The sequence below is a fragment of a genome, unplaced genomic scaffold (genome assembly GCF_019419815.1).
Source record: "Pyrus x bretschneideri cultivar Hongxiangsu unplaced genomic scaffold, Pyrus_bretschneideri_v1 Contig6, whole genome shotgun sequence".
NCBI lineage: Eukaryota > Viridiplantae > Streptophyta > Magnoliopsida > Rosales > Rosaceae > Pyrus > Pyrus x bretschneideri.
This window is the reverse complement of record NW_025999798.1, coordinates 4,819,902-4,838,147: the sequence shown is the minus strand read 5'-3', so window position 1 is coordinate 4,838,147 and position 18,246 is coordinate 4,819,902. Positions and strand designations below refer to the sequence as shown.

The 18,246-nt window shown below is 35.4% G+C and overlaps 4 protein-coding genes across 4 annotated transcripts; 2 read left to right on the top strand and 2 right to left on the bottom strand.

The window, feature by feature from the left end:
- Nucleotides 1–708: 708 nt before the first annotated feature.
- LOC103935113 (agamous-like MADS-box protein AGL9 homolog) lies at nucleotides 709–5,975 on the top strand (the record flags this gene model as incomplete). Its single annotated transcript, NM_001302303.1, is given in 8 exon segments — nucleotides 709–940; nucleotides 2,978–3,056; nucleotides 4,160–4,227; nucleotides 4,316–4,415; nucleotides 4,837–4,878; nucleotides 5,025–5,066; nucleotides 5,160–5,287; nucleotides 5,689–5,975. Coding segments are annotated over 8 exon segments (720 nt in total). The 3' UTR covers nucleotides 5,765–5,975.
- Nucleotides 5,976–10,726: 4,751 nt separating this feature from the next.
- LOC103935112 lies at nucleotides 10,727–13,125 on the top strand. Its single transcript, XM_048572007.1, has 2 exons — nucleotides 10,727–11,495; nucleotides 12,679–13,125. The coding sequence occupies exons 1-2, from the start codon at nucleotides 11,093–11,095 to the stop codon at nucleotides 12,693–12,695; spliced, it is 420 nt and encodes a 139-aa protein (XP_048427964.1). The 5' UTR covers nucleotides 10,727–11,092; the 3' UTR covers nucleotides 12,696–13,125.
- Nucleotides 13,126–13,484: 359 nt separating this feature from the next.
- On the bottom strand, nucleotides 13,485–14,966 carry LOC103935115. Its single transcript, XM_048572008.1, has one exon. The coding sequence runs from the start codon at nucleotides 14,706–14,708 to the stop codon at nucleotides 14,499–14,501; it is 210 nt and encodes a 69-aa protein (XP_048427965.1). The 5' UTR covers nucleotides 14,709–14,966; the 3' UTR covers nucleotides 13,485–14,498.
- Nucleotides 14,967–17,244: 2,278 nt separating this feature from the next.
- On the bottom strand, nucleotides 17,245–18,112 carry LOC103935116. The gene has a single exon (XM_009344870.2). It carries the CDS (start codon nucleotides 17,828–17,830, stop codon nucleotides 17,621–17,623), a length of 210 nt encoding a protein of 69 aa, XP_009343145.2. The 5' UTR covers nucleotides 17,831–18,112; the 3' UTR covers nucleotides 17,245–17,620.
- Between the last annotated feature and the right edge of the window lie 134 nt (nucleotides 18,113–18,246).

Below are 18,246 nucleotides of genomic sequence, written 5' to 3'. Positions count from 1 at the left end.
GGCGGAAAATAGATCAGGTGGATATCAAACGTTGTTGACTTAATATTTCGACACGTAGCATCCTTGGGGACCTCTGCACTGATTGCCCCATTTGCCAGCCGGATTTAAGGTTTTCTCCCATTTCGCTCGCCTTTACCCTATTGGCCTGTCTCTCTCTCGAGCATCACCTGCTTCTCAAGTGCCAAAATCCTCCTCCCCGTCCATGAAACTTACATTTATATTGAATGAGTTTACTGTTATCGTTTCAATTTAATATTATAATACAATTATGTGTATGTCTCTTCATATAACATTTGACTATTAGATCAAAACAGTAAATTCGTTTCATGTTAATTGTTAATACTCTCAACCGTTGGGTTCCATCTTTGTCTCAGAGTCACCACTGATTTGAACTATTAATTTGATTCCTTCTGCTCAATTAGTCTGTCTTATCATTGTTAACCAAAACACAAAGCTAGAGAGAGGAACATAGAGAGAGAGAGAGAGAGAGTGAAACTCTTGAGAGAATTGAAGATGGTAATGGTGTTAAGCTCGTAACCATGAAAATATTATACATATTTATATAAAAAAGGAAAATAGAAAAATAAAAGTATATAAATAAAGCAAAAGAGGAAGCTTTTTGCAACTATTGTTGTTGTAGTTGTTTTTTGATAGAGAGAGAGAGAGAGAGTCGTCACATAATTTACTTGGTGAATAGAGAAGGAAATCGAGAGAGAGAGAGAGAGAGAGAGGTAGGGAGGAGGAAGGAGAGAGAGATGGGAAGAGGGAGGGTGGAATTGAAGAGGATAGAGAACAAGATCAACAGACAGGTGACCTTTGCAAAGAGAAGGAACGGACTATTGAAGAAAGCCTACGAGCTTTCCGTTCTTTGCGATGCCGAGGTTGCTCTCATCATCTTCTCCAATAGAGGAAAGCTGTACGAGTTTTGCAGTAGTTCAAGGTTCTCTCTCCAATATTATTTCACCAAAACAACTAAACCCCCCGCCTTTTCCCTCCCTCCATTTTCGTACCATTTCGGCTATCGCAATTTCTCTCACACACATACATCAATTTATACACTCTCTTTCTTTCTTATTTCTTATATAACTAAGTAATTAACTTTCGTTTATTTTCATATAATTTAATTTCAATTGTTTTCAATCTTTCTTCTTCTATTGTTTCTGGAGTGCTTTTTTGGATCTCCAAGGCGTTTGCTTCCGTGAACCTTTTTTTATGTTTCCAGTTTTCTCCTGCTGAATCATGAGTTATGAAGCATCAGCAGCAGCAGCGCTTTGGCAAAAGCTCCTCGTGAAGTTTACTTATTTAATTTTTATTTTTAAAAATTCACCTTTTGTCTTAAATTGTTGAAATTTGACGACATTTAGCGGCGTTTTTTTGGTTGCCGTTTTGGTGATTGCCTCGGTGTTTTTAGCAGGTTGAGTGTTTCTGCTTCGGCATTGCTGTTAGATCTGCAACTGGAAATAAAGATAAAGGCCATCAAAAGAAGATCTCTCTCTCTCTCTCTCTCTCTCTCTCTCTCTCTCTCTCTCTCTCTCTCTATGCTTAATTAACGCCTTAACTTCTGTGAACGTGGTTTTCCACAAAGCCCTTGCCTTTTTTCTCTTCTCAATTTGCTCGCCCTAACTTTGGCTTCACTCAATTTATCTCAATTTTCCATTTTTTTTCCTAATTTTTTTTATCATAAGAGCGATCTGATCGATCCAAAAGGCTTTCAGCATTTGAAGCTTTGTGATGAGCCAGCTTAGTTAATTAGTTTCAGGCTTTTGTTCTTCATCAGGTGTAGATATTTTGTTTTTCCTGTATCTGTTTTCGGATTTTCAGCTCTCATTTCTTCCAGGAAGAACCAACTAATAGACGAATTAATCTGCAATTGGATCCAACTACTCTGCGATTCACGAATCAACCGGTCCTCTCTCTCTCTCTCCAAAAACCTAGCTGCTTAATTACTTAGCTAGGGTTTTGTTTTATCAAATTCTCTTCTTCTGTTTTCCTTCTTTTACAAATTGTTACAAAATGTTATCATCTCTGTTCTTTCACAGAAAATTCGGGGCGGGCAATTTTTCTATTTTTTTTTTTAAATTAAATTGAGATTCCTGGCAACATTAAGCCAAAAGCAAGCAGTTAATTACCTGGTTTTTGGACTTCCTCATTTGGGTCCTTTAAATATACAGGACTTCCCTTGTTTTCCAGTGTGTTTTTCAATCACATCTTGACATCGAGTGATTAGTACTAAATCTCTGCAATTTCGGCTTGGATCCGACTTTAGGGTTTTTCTTGTTCACTCTTTTTGATCTGACTTTATGTCAAAAATGACTTCTTTACGTCCATCACTTCTGAATTTTCTAGTTGCTTAATTTACCAGTGATCTATCTTATCAGTAAAAAATCTTTTTATACTTACACGTATAATTTCTATGAGAAATTAACATATATATAATCGCCTTGCTTTTGTCCGTTTTCAATTTTCATCTTTGTTTGTTGGTTTTTCAAATGCATCTGTACAATGGTGATGTAAAACCTTCTTAGATCTTGTAGTACCAACTGAATTATAAAGTATTTTAATTACGCAACTATTGAAGTGTTTTAAGTTAATTTGCACATACTTTATGTTAGATAATATGAAATTTGCAAGCTTGAGAGGTAGAGCTTTTTAAGCAGCATTTATTTATTTTTATTGTATAAGACTTAACACTTTCACTATTAGTCTCTCTATAAACTTTCATATCATTCAGCTAACGATAAATTGTCAAGGTGTGACTAAATTCGAATTTTGTATATGGACAAGGAATTCCGTACTTGTTTTTGCTAATTACATGTTTTCCTACACACGCGCGCATAAAATATCTCATTTTATCTGGCCTGTGATGTCTGTTTTCTCCTCTAAACCATCAGTGCATATTTTGTATGATTTACACCCTTCAAATAATGTTTCAAAGAGTGTTTAGTTTACATGCATGTTTGTTCATGTTGTTGTACAGCATGCTCAAAACTCTTGAGAGGTACCAGAAGTGCAACTATGGAGCACCGGAGACAAATGTATCAACAAGGGAGGCCTTGGTAATACTTTCATCTCAATTAATTAGTTGATATTGAGTTTCTTGCTTATTACCCTACATAACAAGGAATATTGACTGGATACAAAAGAAACAAAACTACTGGCCAGAAACACTGCATTATGACAAGGGTTCATTCTCAAACCTTATGGATATTTAGAATGTTTTGAAGAAAGTACAATTAACATTGAAACTTTTTTTACTGGTTTTTCCTTTAGCCTATTGACCAATAATAACTTGGGATCCGTTTAGTAACTATTTCGATTTTAGTTTTTAGTTTTTATTTTTCTGAAAACTAAAAACCAAAAGCAGTTACCAAACAAGTTTTTGGTTTTCAGATAAAGTAAAAACTGAAAACGAAATGATTATCAAACGATCCTTAGTTTTTGAATTCTACTATTGTCACATGATTTATAAGCTGTAATTGGTTATATGAAGTCCTAATTAAGTTTGAAACCTCTAACCGGCACCCATCCCGGACCTCGGTAATTTGTTAACCAATAAGGTGGCACTGCACTTAAATCTTATTACATTTGTCTACCTCTTCCCACATAAGATAGATGCAAGTGAAGGAAGGTGTTAGTTGATATACATAGTTGACTCATTTCCTAATTAAGGGTTTGGTTATTTTCTATCTCCTGCTAATTGTTTCTCTCTCTCCCTATCTTATTGTTGTTGCATAGCTTGATTGTTAGTAAAAGACAATCCCAACGTTTTTCTTAGTATTGATGTATTACTTACACAAATACTTCAATGTTTGGGACTCAAAGAAGCTTAACATTTTGTCTTGTTATTAAAGAATCTTAGTGTTGGTTGATTAGCTTATGAAAGAAAGTATGAATTTATAATCAGTAAACATTTTCAATTCGGAATTCTCCACAAGCTAAGTTTGAAGATAGAAATTTAACGTGTTTTTAGGCATGCTTAAATATATAGGTCGATCCCTCCCCATTTTACTAATTCAAATGTTTGTACAATATGAAATCTTTATTAATTTTTTTTTTTGTATGTATATTAGACCAAAAATGTGATTAAGGTGCCTTGTAGGAAAGGTTTTGGATTCAAATATATATATGGCAACCTCCTAATTCATATATATATATGCAGGAGTTGAGTAGCCAGCAGGAGTATTTGAAGCTCAAGGCACGTTTCGAAGCCCTACAACGAAACCAAAGGTTATTGCCTTTCCGACCTTCAGTTATATAAACCTTAAAGGCTAAAAATTAGGTTTACTAAGTACGAACTTTCTCGTAACTACCTTAGGAATCTCCTTGGAGAAGATCTTGGCCCTCTAAGCAGCAAAGATCTTGAATCACTTGAAAGGCAGCTGGATATGTCGCTAAAGCAGATCAGATCCACACGGGTACCTGACCTCATCGATCGCCACCTAATTACTGTTTAAATTGATTTAACATATTGTCTTTTTTCTCAGTGATTCCTTGAATATTTGGCTGTTTCAAGGTTTTTATTATTGTGTGATAGATTTTTCATGTATATTTGTCAGGTGCTCCATAAACTCTTCCAACTTTTTGTGATATTTGAAACGGCTTGCATCTTGTTGTATTTGAAAACTATGAAGTGAATCAGACGTGTGTATAAATGCATGGAAAATCATCCTTATTGCAAAATAAAATAAAAAATGAAGAAAAAAAAATAAGTTTTACCTAGTATATAGAGAATGGGAATCCAAAACCAAGAACACGAAACAGATTTTCCAGATTGAAAGTGAAGCATGCATGACATAAACTGATATCTGTAACTTGGTATGCATTCTTATGTTACAGACCCAATGTATGCTGGATCAGCTCACAGATCTTCAGCGAAAGGTACGAGCACACATATATCCTTATGTATTTTCATTTGAGTTTACTCTTCCCATCTTGGCCAACGAAAGTTTTCGTGCTTTTCAGTTTTCGCAAATGCATATATATCATCATCCTGTATATTTATTTATTAATTTATTTATGCACAGGAGCACATGCTAAACGAAGCAAATAAGACCCTGAAAGAAAGGGTAGGCAAACGTCAATAGTTTTGAACAATCAAGTTGATTTTGTTTTCAGACGCTGCACGTACCAGCTGACCTTTTGGTGCTCATGTTGTGCAGTTGTTCGAGGGATACCATGCACTCCAACTGAATGCAAATGCCGATGAGTACGGCCGCCAACAAGCTCAGGCGGCCCAGGGTGATGTCTTCTTCCATCCCTTAGACTGCGAGCCCACTTTACAAATTGGGTATGTACTTGTACTAGTACTGCATTTTATAATATCATCAAACTCCCTAAGTTACATAATTAAGGAAACCATTTTAATTTGGCCTCCAAACCTAATTAAGTCTATGCTGTACTTGAAATCATCTCCTCTTGCTTGAACCTAGAAGGTGTGGATGCCAGGTCTAGGTCTTCTGTATTTAATTAGCCTCTATGCTAAACCCAGTTAATTAGCATTTTAATTAAATTGAACATCACTAATTAGCCACTTATAGGCCTTTCGCGTGCCCGATTTTGTACAACTAATGTCAGTGACTATTGTGAAGTTTAAGACTCGTAATATATGGATGATACTCTCTCTTTCTTTCTCTTTCTGGGTTTGAGTCATCTTTCTCATTGAATGAATGTACTTGTTTAATTTTGCAGATATCAGAATGATCCAATATCGGTGGTGACAGCAGGTCCAAGCTTGAGTAATTACATGGGAGGATGGTTGCCATGAGTATGCATGCATGGTCATCAACAAAAACAGCAGCTATAGCCATGCATGTTATTTGCAGTTAATATTGATAAGCAAGATACAATCTATGCATGTTTTGTTTTTATGTTTGAGTTTTATTTGACCTAAAAGGATCAACGACGACATTCATTTCTCTGTAATTGTATGGATTTATTTATGCCATAATTAACTCTGGACCTTTAAGAATTGTCAATTTCCAGTTTTTGGTGTTGTTTTGCCCATCCAAATTCTCTGCATTTGCCTCTCAATTCTTCTCAATTTCCAGTCCACCACCAGCCACCAATTATTTAGCCTTAAGCAGAAAGTTTAAAGCATTATGCATATCCAAGTTCAGCCAAGTTAGTTAAAAATCATGATTTCTTTTCAGAAAATTGAAGGTCAACATTTTTGGTACATGTTTACTTATACGTAATTGAAATTAGAATACGAAGTTGGATTTCGAATTTTCGATTACGAATTATTCTTTTGTTTCCTGAGTATATGAAGTTAGGATTTCGAATTTTCGATTACGAATTACTCATTTAGTTTCCTGACTATATGAGAATTAATGTAAACACAAATGGAATCATGAATTGGATATCTTGATTTTGGAGGAATTGGACTCTTTTGTGAGGGTGGAACTTCTAATCTTGAAGCAGCACAAGGTCAGTTGGGCCTGAATTTACTGGGCTGGACAATCTGACCAAAATTTAGGCCCATGAATCCAGGCCTTACACAAGTGTTCAATATTCTTGTGCGCGCTACAAGACGATCGAGAAGCTTGACTTTATAGCCACAAATGTCCATGTCCATTGCGTACATTTTTTGCAACTTTATCGACAGATGCCACGTTCTTATCCAATCAAGACAGAAGTATTGCTTCTTTCTGTCGCTGTTTACTTGTCGCTTAATACAACCCTTGACATTCAAAATGTGCTTACGATCGCGAAAGGGTTTTTTTTTTTTTTATTCACAGGGTTATGCGCTTTTAAAAATATGTTATGTTAGTTATTTTTTATTATAATTTTTAAGAGAGGTTTTTTTACGCTTCGTATATGCACGAGAATTTTTCTTGACCAAGCACACAGGATTTTACCTTGATATACAATTTTCGAAAACTTAGAAATTTTAAGAAATACACGTATATTAACCATTTGATGAGTATATTGTCATTTCACAATTGATAAATGAAACAGTAAGTTTAGACCTTGCCGAAGATTGTAAGTATAGAAAAGTATTTTTTGAAATTTTGATTTTCTATAATATTTTATGGGCATATTAGGACCTATATGAATGTTTAATCATAAGGCCTTCTTCCTTAATAATATACGTTATATGAAAGAGTGATACTTTTAACTTATAGTAAGGTATAATGATATTCAACCTAGTATTTGATACAAATTCGTAAATGTAACAACTTACTTGTTTCGATTAAGTTTAGGGGAAGATTGGTTATTCTTATCACCAGCACAAGGGTATATCAACAACCTCGAGTCGAAGGGCTTACGCGTGGCATCTAATTGTCAGCTGCCACGTGTATAGATTTACATAGAAATTTAACGAGAATTGTTGGCAGCGAAACTCGAACTTTGATGAAGCAACACACAAGATAGAAATCTTACCGACTGAATCAACCCTCGTAAATGCAGCAACTTAATTATCACTACGAATAATCATAACTCTGATACAAAATTAAGAATAATAACTAAAAGAAAATGCATGAAAGTGCATTATTTGTGTAAATTATGAGAATGTTGCACACGAGGAAAACGTTTATCAATAAGATTAGTCAAAATATGTGTCCCCATATTTAACCATCAATGTTAATTTAATAATATATGTCTATTCATCAAACAAGGAAAGTTTTTGAATCTACAGCTGGTGTGGGTGGTTGGTTTGACTATTGACATTAAAATATACAAAATTAATTGTACAAATAGTTAAACTGATTTTATAAATAATTATGTTGTCATTTTCACAAGATATTTTTTAACGTATACAAACTGATTTTATAGATAATTATGTTGTCATTTTCACAAGATATTTTTCTAACGTATACGAACTGATTTATTAAAACTTATAGGATTTTTATTTCAAATGATTCTAAAATTGACTTTTGCTATTACGATGATCATTGAAATTGAAAATCAATTAATGTAGTCCTTAAAAATAGGTGTCGCAAATCAATATGATCATTCCGTCACAATTATGTTAAGTGCTGTTGTGCAACGTAAATGGGCCTCATAAGTCATATTTTCTCACAAATGATCATTGAAATTGACTTACGACATCAAAATAGTCCCTGAAATTGACCCGCTACATCAAAATGGTCCTTGAAATTGAAAATTGATCAATGTAGTCCCGTAAGTATGTGTCTCAAATTAATGTAGTATTTCCGTCATAATTTTGTCAAAAATTATGTTTTGTGCTGATGACAGATGTGTCACATAAATGGGTCACACAAGTCTAATTAAATTAAAAAAAATTACAAAGATGCTTAATAATTTAATAGTTAATAAAAAAAAAATTGGTCAAAACCCAAAAACACAATCATGCAATCACCTTCGATCCCAGCTCACATTTTTCTACCTCATTCCTCATTCGCTCTCTATTTTCTAAAAAAATCTCAATACACCTATCTTTACACATTTCAACACCCTTCACTAAATTGAATCTTGATCGAGATCACCTTTGATGACGGCTTGGCCCATTGGCAACGACTACTGGGACATCATCATAACATTTAGGCGATCAACATCCTCACAACCTTAATCTTGGAGAGCTTGTTCGGTGCTTCCATGGTGGTCTAATGATGCAAAGAACGGCGAGGTTCGCCTTGAGGTAATGACTGAGATGTGTCTATTGTTGGTTGAAAACTATTTCCACACCCCCTCTTAGGCCTTGGTTAAGCCTTATGCCTTTGAGAATTTATGGAAGGGATCTCTCTTCAGAGTAGGCCCTACTATAAGAAGTAAAAAAATTCATTGTGCAAAAAAAGTATTTAGACAATTTTTTAATTAATTATTAAACTCACATAAGCACATAACAAATTTTTTTACAGAATTGTGGCAAGAAGGATCATTTTGATTCGCAACACTTATTTTCAGAGACTACATTGATTGATTTTTAATTTCTATGACCATCTTGATGGTGTGGGTTAATTTCAGGAATCGTTTGTGATAAAAACCAAAATTATATGTACAAACTAGTTTTACTAAAAGGTACACAAATTGATATACAAAACTAATTCTACATATAAGTGAAACAATTTGTGCAAAAATGGTTGAAGAGGTTTGGGCTAATGGCTTACATGTAATTTTATTTAAAGTATAATTGATTATACTAAAAAGTATACAAATTGATTCTTTATGTAGCTGAAATTGTTTTTGAAAAATAGTCTAGAGGGGCTTGGCTAATGACATTGACATGTATGTAATTTTGTTGAAGTTGTGCAAACTGATATTTGTTAATTAATGGGCCTGGTCAAGGTATGAAATTGAATATATATATAAAATTGTTATTGACAGTTCAAAAATCTCATTCCACACTTCAAATTTTCTATATTTGGAAAGAAAAATACACTTATAAGAAATGTAGAATGAAATTTTTGGAGTGCCAATAATACGTCTCTATATATATATATATATGTATATTGATTTACAAATAGGATGTTTGAGGGATATAAAATGGCACGTATATGGGATTGAGACCTCATTGCATCCCAATTTCATAAAAGTAATAATTTTGTGGATCAACTTCAATGAATGATCTGACTTCAAATTTGGCACCATTTGATTACAAGATTTCTCAAATTATAAGCCACCCGTATGTAACAATAATTTCATAGCTGCATGATCAAAGTGAGAAAATTCAAACAATAATATCTTAAATATGCCAACGTACATAGAAAATTTTTGGGCCCCAGTATGTTACTTTTTTCGAGCTCTAACAAGATTTGGTTCTTATGATTTAAAATTGATAGTAGTGGTCTCTAAATTTATCTATCGTCAATTATTTTAGTTATTTCATGATAAATTTCTATTAAATAGGATTGAAACGACAAAAATATGATCAAATTTTGTCAAATCATTTTGCCTATTATTTATTAAATGTATTTTTATCATTTTGGTCTTTTTTCACAGAGATTGTTCGCAAAAGAAAGAAAATGATTGATGGTGGATTAACTTAAGAACCATCTCCATCGATTTCAAAATTCAAGGACCAAAATGAGAGTTCTACCAATCTCGATGACCATTTTGGCAAAAAATGAACCAGATCCCCTTTCGAACCCAAAGGAATTGAGCCCAATGATCAAATGATTCAGGCAATTGAAATTTGATCTAATTGCTACAATTATTATAACTTTAGAGGGATCTCTTGTTTGTAGCCGTTGGATCAAATTTCAATGGCCCGAATCATTTGATCCTTAAGCTCAGATTTTTTGGATCCGGAGGAGATCCGGTTCCGGAAAATGCATGATAAAATTCAAACCCACAAATAATAGCAATATGACAGGCTAGGATGATTCAACAAACTCACAAAACAACTCATCTATTTGTTTTTATTCTTTTATCAAAAAAAGAATAAAATTGTACAATATTTTTGCTATAATTGTTTTATTAGTTTGTAAACCGTCTCCTACTTAAGCATGAATCATTTCAATAAATTTAATTTGTAAATTTTAAAATTTAAATTTATTATTAATTTTAAAATTTAAATTTATACAACAATAATAAATAAAATAATAAGTACCAAATGACTTTAGTAGCAAAAATATACTCAAAATAAAAAGGTGATTGTTTGCGGGAGACGATAAGGTCCCACAACTCATCTCATCACTGACTGCAGTTCCACTCCAGTCCACATCGCGCCCGCCACGTGCCCTCAGTCCTATCCCAAACTACCTCCTATTATTTTTTGCTTTCCAGATAAAGCGCGCAAATAGCTGAAGTCTCCATTTATAGCTGATTTTCCCTCCCCTCTTTATTTTCTTTTCGCTGTTTTTTCTTCCAATCCAAACAGCCGATTTTCCGAGAAAAAAAAAAAAAAAACAAAAGAAAAGCAAAATCCGGTTCTCTCTCTCTGTTTGAGATTTTATCAAAAGAAACAAACAAACCTCTGCCTCTCAAAACTCACCACTTGGAATTTAATTATTACAAAAGGATTCAGAAGAGAAAGAACTCTATCCAATCCATACCGACTTCTTTATCCGATTGCCTCGATTCTAGCAAAAATTCGCCCAAATTTCGATTTCGATTTCGAAGTATTTGGGCTTTTTTAAGAGTTGCTGACCTCAATTTTCTAATTTTCCCGAGAAAATAAGAAGGAAAGATGATGCGGAGGCAGCAGGAACAAGACCAGCAGTCTAGGGTTTTCTACGAGCTATCGGCTCTGGTTCTCAACCTCCTCCGATCTCCTTCCACACCGATTCAATTCTCCGATAACTCCACGGTGATGCCGCCGTCTTCGTCTTCGTCGTCGTTGAGGCGGCCGCCGGCGGCGTCGACGGCGCAGATCTCTCCGGCTGGGTTCGCGTCGTTGATGCTGGGGATTTCGATGGCTCTGATGCTGTGCGGATCGGTGACTTTCTTCATTGGGTTCTTATTGATGCCGTGGGTGCTGGGATTGTTGATGGTGTTGTATGTGGCGGGGATCCTATCGAGCCTCTCCTTCTTGGGGAAGTCCATTCTTTGCTACGCCTCTGCTCCGTCGACGCCGCGGAGGGACATTCCTGGTAAGTTCTGTTCCTTTTTAGCGTTAATTCTCAGCGTTTAGTATTTGTTTTTGTCTATTGGTGGATAATCTGCTTCTGTTTTCCTTTCCATGGTTTATGGCTTTTTTGATGTTGTTCGTCTGTATATTTTGGTATGAAATTTGTCTGGTTTTTCGTTGTGTATTATATCATCTGTAACCATTTGCTAAACATATTTTATTTCGAAGATTATATATTCTTTAATTAGAACCAGAAAGGGGGTTATATTTGGAAACATTTTGATTTAACATTTGATGTTAAATTTACCTACTTTGATTGGAATTGGAATATCGCGCTATTGGGGAACAACTATACAACCAGCTAGAAATTAGTCTCAAACCATTTGCTCTGTTAGAGCGCGGAGCCATGTGCTGCATATGCATTAGTATTTGGCTTTCCCTCGGCCCCCCATCTGTTCATCAAATTCCGCTTTGATTGCTGCCACAACTGTGCCAAATTTCCAGCCTTAATCCATCATTGATGAAAAAGTATTAAACTTCATTAATACCCCTCGATTCAGAAATGCATATAATCGTTCAATAAGAAAACGTCGAGAGGAAAATTGATTTGGACATCTTTGTTTATTGGTATCCTAGGAATACTTTGTTTTTTTCTTCTAAATTTCTCATCTGTTAATTTGAGCAGTCCCACAATCTTGAAGTTCCTGTAACGGAAGAAACAGATTGGAAGGTTTTGTTTACTTTGTAAAGCCGCTAAGGAAGATAAACACTTGTGTTGAATGTGCAATGAAATGTGACCTGGCCCGACTAACCAGGGTTTAGATTCATCAAACCCAATTGAAGGATGAACATGCTAGCTTGGATTTAAATTTAGTTAGAACTCTGCTCGGATTGGATGTAGGTCCATGTGGCTGTTCACAAAGCGTTTTGGTATTGAAAATGATATCTGAAGTATAATTAGTCGTGGGTATATTTTTATTAAAAAGTTAAGGAAATATTATGTGAAGTTAAGGCCTGCGAGGACGTGTTTGACATTTAGTTATTTTTTGGTTCATCTTCCCTTCTCTTTTCCCCTGTCAAGGTTAATGGTGTAGTCCCTGTTCCCTCATTCATTCTATACGCACAGGACATATTATTTGCTGCCTCGATTGGTACTTCTCTGAAGATCGTTAATAACTGTCTCTATAAATTTTCTATTGGTGCAGCATGGAAGCTATTGTGAAGGAGAGGGAGGAGGTGGTTCAAGAAAGTTGATATGTCTTATGGAAGGACGGAGCAGCAGCAGCAGCAGCAGCACAGATGTTGTTCTTGTGAGAGTGGTGCTGCATATAGGTAAAGGGGGCGGAAAATTAAATACGAGAGCTTGTTGAAGTAATTGATGCATACACAGTGGATAAATGTTTTATTAATACTCTACTGAATACGGGGAAATGGCTTCTGAAATAGTGAATTGTTGAAGGATGATGGAATTCCTGGTTTTGAGGAGATGGCGGGGGATGTCGCTTAGCCTCTTCGTTGTTCTGATATCTGTGTTGTTCAGTGCATATACATCTCTATATATCTCTTGTTCTCAAATCTGTAAAAGTTTATAGCTCAGCTCAACATTTCTTCAATTTCTGGAACAAATGATCTTTCACTTGTTGTTTTGTGCATATTTGTATGTTGGGACTGGTTTGTCAACGATAAGGTTGGTAGTAACTTGTGTGGGCAGGGAAGGGAAGGGAAGGGATGGGAAAATTGTAGGGGAATTTAAAGTCGTTCGCTTTAACTTAAATGTACGCAATCTATCCAGTGGGAAATGTAGAGGCATGGGATGAGGATGGAATCATCTCCATAACGAATTAATTTGGCCAGCTGTCATTTTAGGTAACAGAGACTTTCATGACATGAGTATACTGTTGTTGCACTGGCGTTTTGTGTAATGTCTCATGTAAATTTCTTTCTACAAGGCATTGCAACAATCACACTGGGCGCTACAGTTGTCATGAACTCGTGCCATGCAAGTTCTTCAAGGTAAGTAGTGGGGATGTAGGCTGCCATTAGTTGTGCATTGTCTCCTGTCTTTTTCTCGATAATTCATAATGTTAGCTGTGAGAAAATTGATTGATTGTGACGTAGAAAACAAAAGCGTGCGGCGATGTCCGACAAGTCAGTGAGGGGTTGCGAAGTGTACAAGTTACAACCAAGGAAGATGGTGAAAATGTCAAAAGCCCAAGGGAAAATGACATCAAACTGCCAAGTGTTTTTTTTGTTTTTTTGGAAACTTCAAACAGCCAAGTGCTTAAGAACTGAAAATGGGGTGGTTTTCTCCCGATCAAGTCTGAATAGTGCTTCTCACGTCAAAATAGAGTTTCGGTCTCTTGATCACATGGTGTTAAGAATTTATGGTCATTCAATTTTGATCATAAGAAAAAAAAAAAAAAAAATTAGAGAATGACTTCTTAGAGCATCTCCAAAGGAGATGTCAAATTTAAAACATTAAATCGATATTTAATGGTTTATGTGGCAATTTGGCATTTTGTACAATTCTTTGATCCAACCAATATGTTAAATAATAATGTCATTCTAATTTTTTTTTTTAATCACTTTGTGGAGAAATTTTTAGTTGTGATGGAAACACAAGTGGTACACCAAGTGTTTTAATAGGAGTGGTGAGAAATTTTATTTTTTAAGTTATTAAATTTTTAATACACATAACCACAATTTGTATTACTGTTATATACCTATGTGACAGTTTTGGCATATTATTTTGAGATGCTCTTAGATGTAAAGAACCAATGGCGTTCAATAAAAATTAGAGAATACAAGAAATTTCAAAAAAAAAAAAGAAAGTTTTGAGGAGTACATGCTTTCCCCAAATTAAGAAACTTATTCTCACCAATTTCTTATCGATCATAAGGAAAAACTTAGAACATCAAACAGTACTGTTCAAATTCAAAACAAGCAATCTGAACAAAGTATGCATATTGAAATTAAATGAAATAATTAAGAAAGCAATTCTCTAAAGTGGAAACTAAGGTAATGGTCATCCAGTGTAGATGTGAACGCCAACAGCGATGAGGAAGATGGTGAGGAGGCCGAAGAAGATGATGGTGTGGACGAGGATCGATATCCCGCTCGTATGCATGTTCCCAAACTCCACCACCTTGCCCCTCCCCGGCAGTTGGAACAGCAGCCCCGGACTCAGAAGCACAAACAGCACCACAGCTATCACCACCGGCCCCCAATCCGCCATTCGATCCTTACGATATGTGAGATGATCTTCCTACTGTTTTTACTTCTTTGTGTGCAAGTGTAGGCTGTCACAAAGAGTTTATGTGTGTGGTATTAAAAGGGAAGAAAGAAGAGAATCAAAGAGGGTAAGTAATTAAGCAACGGAAGAAAGGAATGTTGAAAAGAAGGAGCATCAGTGTTGATTGTGGATCAAGAAATCTTCTGCCACCTCCTTATATATATAGAGGAAAATGATAAATCATCATATTTGGCCGGTGCCTTGTGGAATGGATGATGCTAATTAGACATATGGCAAAGCAGCAACGTGATGAACAAAACCCTTTAAAAAGCTGTGGTTGATGACCATTTTCCTTAATCGTTTTTTAATATTGACGATGTCACCATATTCAATTCAAGTCTAATATGTTTTAAAACGGACCACTGTGACACATGGCTCCACATACGGATGTGCTGTGAAGTCCTGAACCGTTTTAGTCCATATCTAAGGTCATCTTCAACCGACTTGGTCAAAGAGTTATAGGGCTTAAAATAGCTCAGAATGATACGAAAACCGTCTCCAACCGAGAGCTAGGCCAAAGGGTTTGTAGACCCCACTGGGCCCAAACCCCCAAATCAGGCCAGCGAGCTGGCCATTTCCAGCCAGCCCTCCAGCTCAGCCCAGTTGAATGTCAATGGCTACCTGGCGTCAACGTGACGCCAACTAGCAACGGCTAGCTAACGTCATGCTACCGTCAGGTTACCTTTGGAATTTGAAATTTTTTTTTTGACGAATTAAAAAAAAAATTCCTATAAATACCTACATCATTCCTACAACATTAAAAGTTGAAGATAAGAAGTGTCACATAGATAAGAATCCTATCTAAAATTTGCATAACCAATTACATCTCGACATGTGTCACTCAAAATCCTATCCAAAAAATTATTAATATTACATAAAAATAAGAAATCTGGAGAGTTACTCACTTTAGCTACACGTGTTACTTGAAATCCTATCCGAAAAATTATTGAGATTACATAAAAATAAGAAATCTAGAGAGTTACTCACGTATTACTCGAAATCCTATCCAAAAAATTATTGAGATTATATAAAGATAAGAAATCCAGAGACTTATTCATTTGGCGACAAGTGACACTCAAAATATGTCTAAAAATCTTATTTTAATATGGTAATTTAATTTAATTAACCATATTAATTTAATTAAAATAATAAATTATGTTTGGCCTACGGTCCTTTGGTCGTTAGAGATGGTTTTTTGTCAAAGGGTTATGTTCGGCCTATAGCCCTTTGGCCCTCTCGGTTGGAGATAATATAAAATATAGCTTAACATTGTTCATTAAAATATAATTTCTTGCAGGATTATAGGGCTAAAAGGAGCATTTTGACCATCTTTCAATTGGAGATGACCTAAGTCTAATACATACAAAACCAGCATGTAGGTGCATGGATATGGAGGAGGATTCTCTACCCTCCTATTCTCATCATCTTCCATCCCTTCCACTCACACATTGCTTTTTGTCTTATTATCTCTATAAAAAAAATTAATATAAGATGTTGACGTGACTTAACCGTGACTGTTTAAATAGGAGGACATGAAAGAGTAGAGAAATTAGAAGGGTAGAGAATCCTCATCAATGGATATAAGCCCTAGACGACGAAACTCCGTTCACAGTACAGTTTGGGTTCCCCCACAATTCTTCAGCTTAATTAAAATTTTACAAATCATCAAAATCAACATCAATTAAAAATCAAAGCATAATTCCAAAATACTTATGTGAGTTTAAACAATTTCAACAACCCTCTTAGATATCTAACTCAAACCCACTTCGATTTCTACGGCGAATCCTAACACCCATCTCGCGACTTCTCGGTTTCATCGTTCACCTCTATTATTTCAATAGACGATTTCGGTTCGATCCCAGTTCAAATTCAGTGGGACACTGAATGGCTTTTTTTGTTTTTTCCTTTCCTGTTGGGCATGAAGAGAACGTTGAATGAGTTTAAAGGAAAAAAAAAGACAAATCTAATTGCGAGTTGACGGAATTTTCAATTTTGAGTTTAGATACTAACAGACTTCACCACAAGAATTTAAAACATAATTTTTTTACTATAAAACAATTTAATTCGTTTCGTTTTAAATTGCAACCATATTATATTCCGACCATCCAGATTAGTAAAAAATATTATCTATGCCCTCTTCATTCATATTGACCCTCTATTCTTTTGAGTAATGCTAGGTAGACTAATTTTTTTAAACAAAATATGCAAACTATATGATGTGGCACGAATAGGAAATAAGCATGTTAATCAACACTTAAATCATAACCCAATCATCAACAAACATGTCATATGATCTATAAAATTTGGTTTAAAAAGTTGATCTCCCGAGCATTATTCTATTGTTTTTACTGAACATCCCTGTGCAGCTACATATACTTTTAATTGATTGTAGTGCAAGTTTTTGAATAACATTATATATATATATATATATATATATATATATTGATTTTAACTACGGAAATATCAGGTTGCAATATTACATGGACCACGCCCGCTATTTCGCTCGAGTCCGCTTTATCCACGAGTGAGAGCTAAGCCAATCATCAATGAAATAGGCACATCGAAATCCAATGATCGAAATCCAAGCTTCAACCATCCAACGTAAATGTTACCACTGTTTTTACTTTCCCAACCCAAATTGCAAAAAAAAAAGAATACCACCCTTCATCAATTAATCAAAGCCGCCAAAAACTTACATATTATTGCTGAAAAATCCCAAACATTGTAGTTGAAATGTTACAAATTCATGAAGTAACACAGAATATCGATGAAACAAAAGCTGATCACATTGTTCAGATTGTGTCCATTTTTACCTCGATCAGTACACAGGAGGTGGAGTAACTTAAGAATTTTAGTTAACCAACGTAAAAATGAACCCTGATGGCCAACAAAAAGACACAAATGAGACCAAAGTAGAGGAGGGAGTGAATCATGATGGCGGGACCGCTTGTGTGGAAGCTGCCAAACTCCACACAGCCATGGCTGCCGGGCAACTGGAACAGCAAGCCCGGAGATAACAAAACGAACAGCACCACCGCCACGAAAACTGGGCCCCAGTCCAACATCCTTAAGCTCGCTTTGTATTTCTACTAATGATCTAGAGTTTTCGCAGGATCTTTTGCGTGCCAAATAAACCGAGGAAGTAATCAGTTGATACGTACGTAATAATAATAGTAGTAGTGCTCCAGTGAGAAATATGGTAGGATTGGATTTGGGGTTATATATGTGTCGAGAAGACTGATGGGAAGGAACCACTGACTGACAGGTTGAAGCGAGATAAAGAGAGAGAAGAGAGTTTGTGGGGCGGAGGGTTGGGTAAACAAGTCACTTGGATTCACTGCCGCCGTCCCATTAAGATCTGTCTGTGTGTGTTTCTGCCATGCATGTGACAACGAATAAGAGCCAGAGGTTCCTTGTTTCTTTAGGCTTCTTTCTCGTTAATGTTGCTGCTGTGCTACTGCTGGCCCATCACAAATATGTA

Coding starts and splice junctions, on each gene's coding strand:
- LOC103935112 (XM_048572007.1), top strand. CDS start 11,093: ATGATGCGGAGGCAGCAGGAACAAGACCAGCAGTCTAGGGTTTTCTAC.
- LOC103935115 (XM_048572008.1), bottom strand. CDS start 14,708: ATGGCGGATTGGGGGCCGGTGGTGATAGCTGTGGTGCTGTTTGTGCTT.
- LOC103935116 (XM_009344870.2), bottom strand. CDS start 17,830: ATGTTGGACTGGGGCCCAGTTTTCGTGGCGGTGGTGCTGTTCGTTTTG.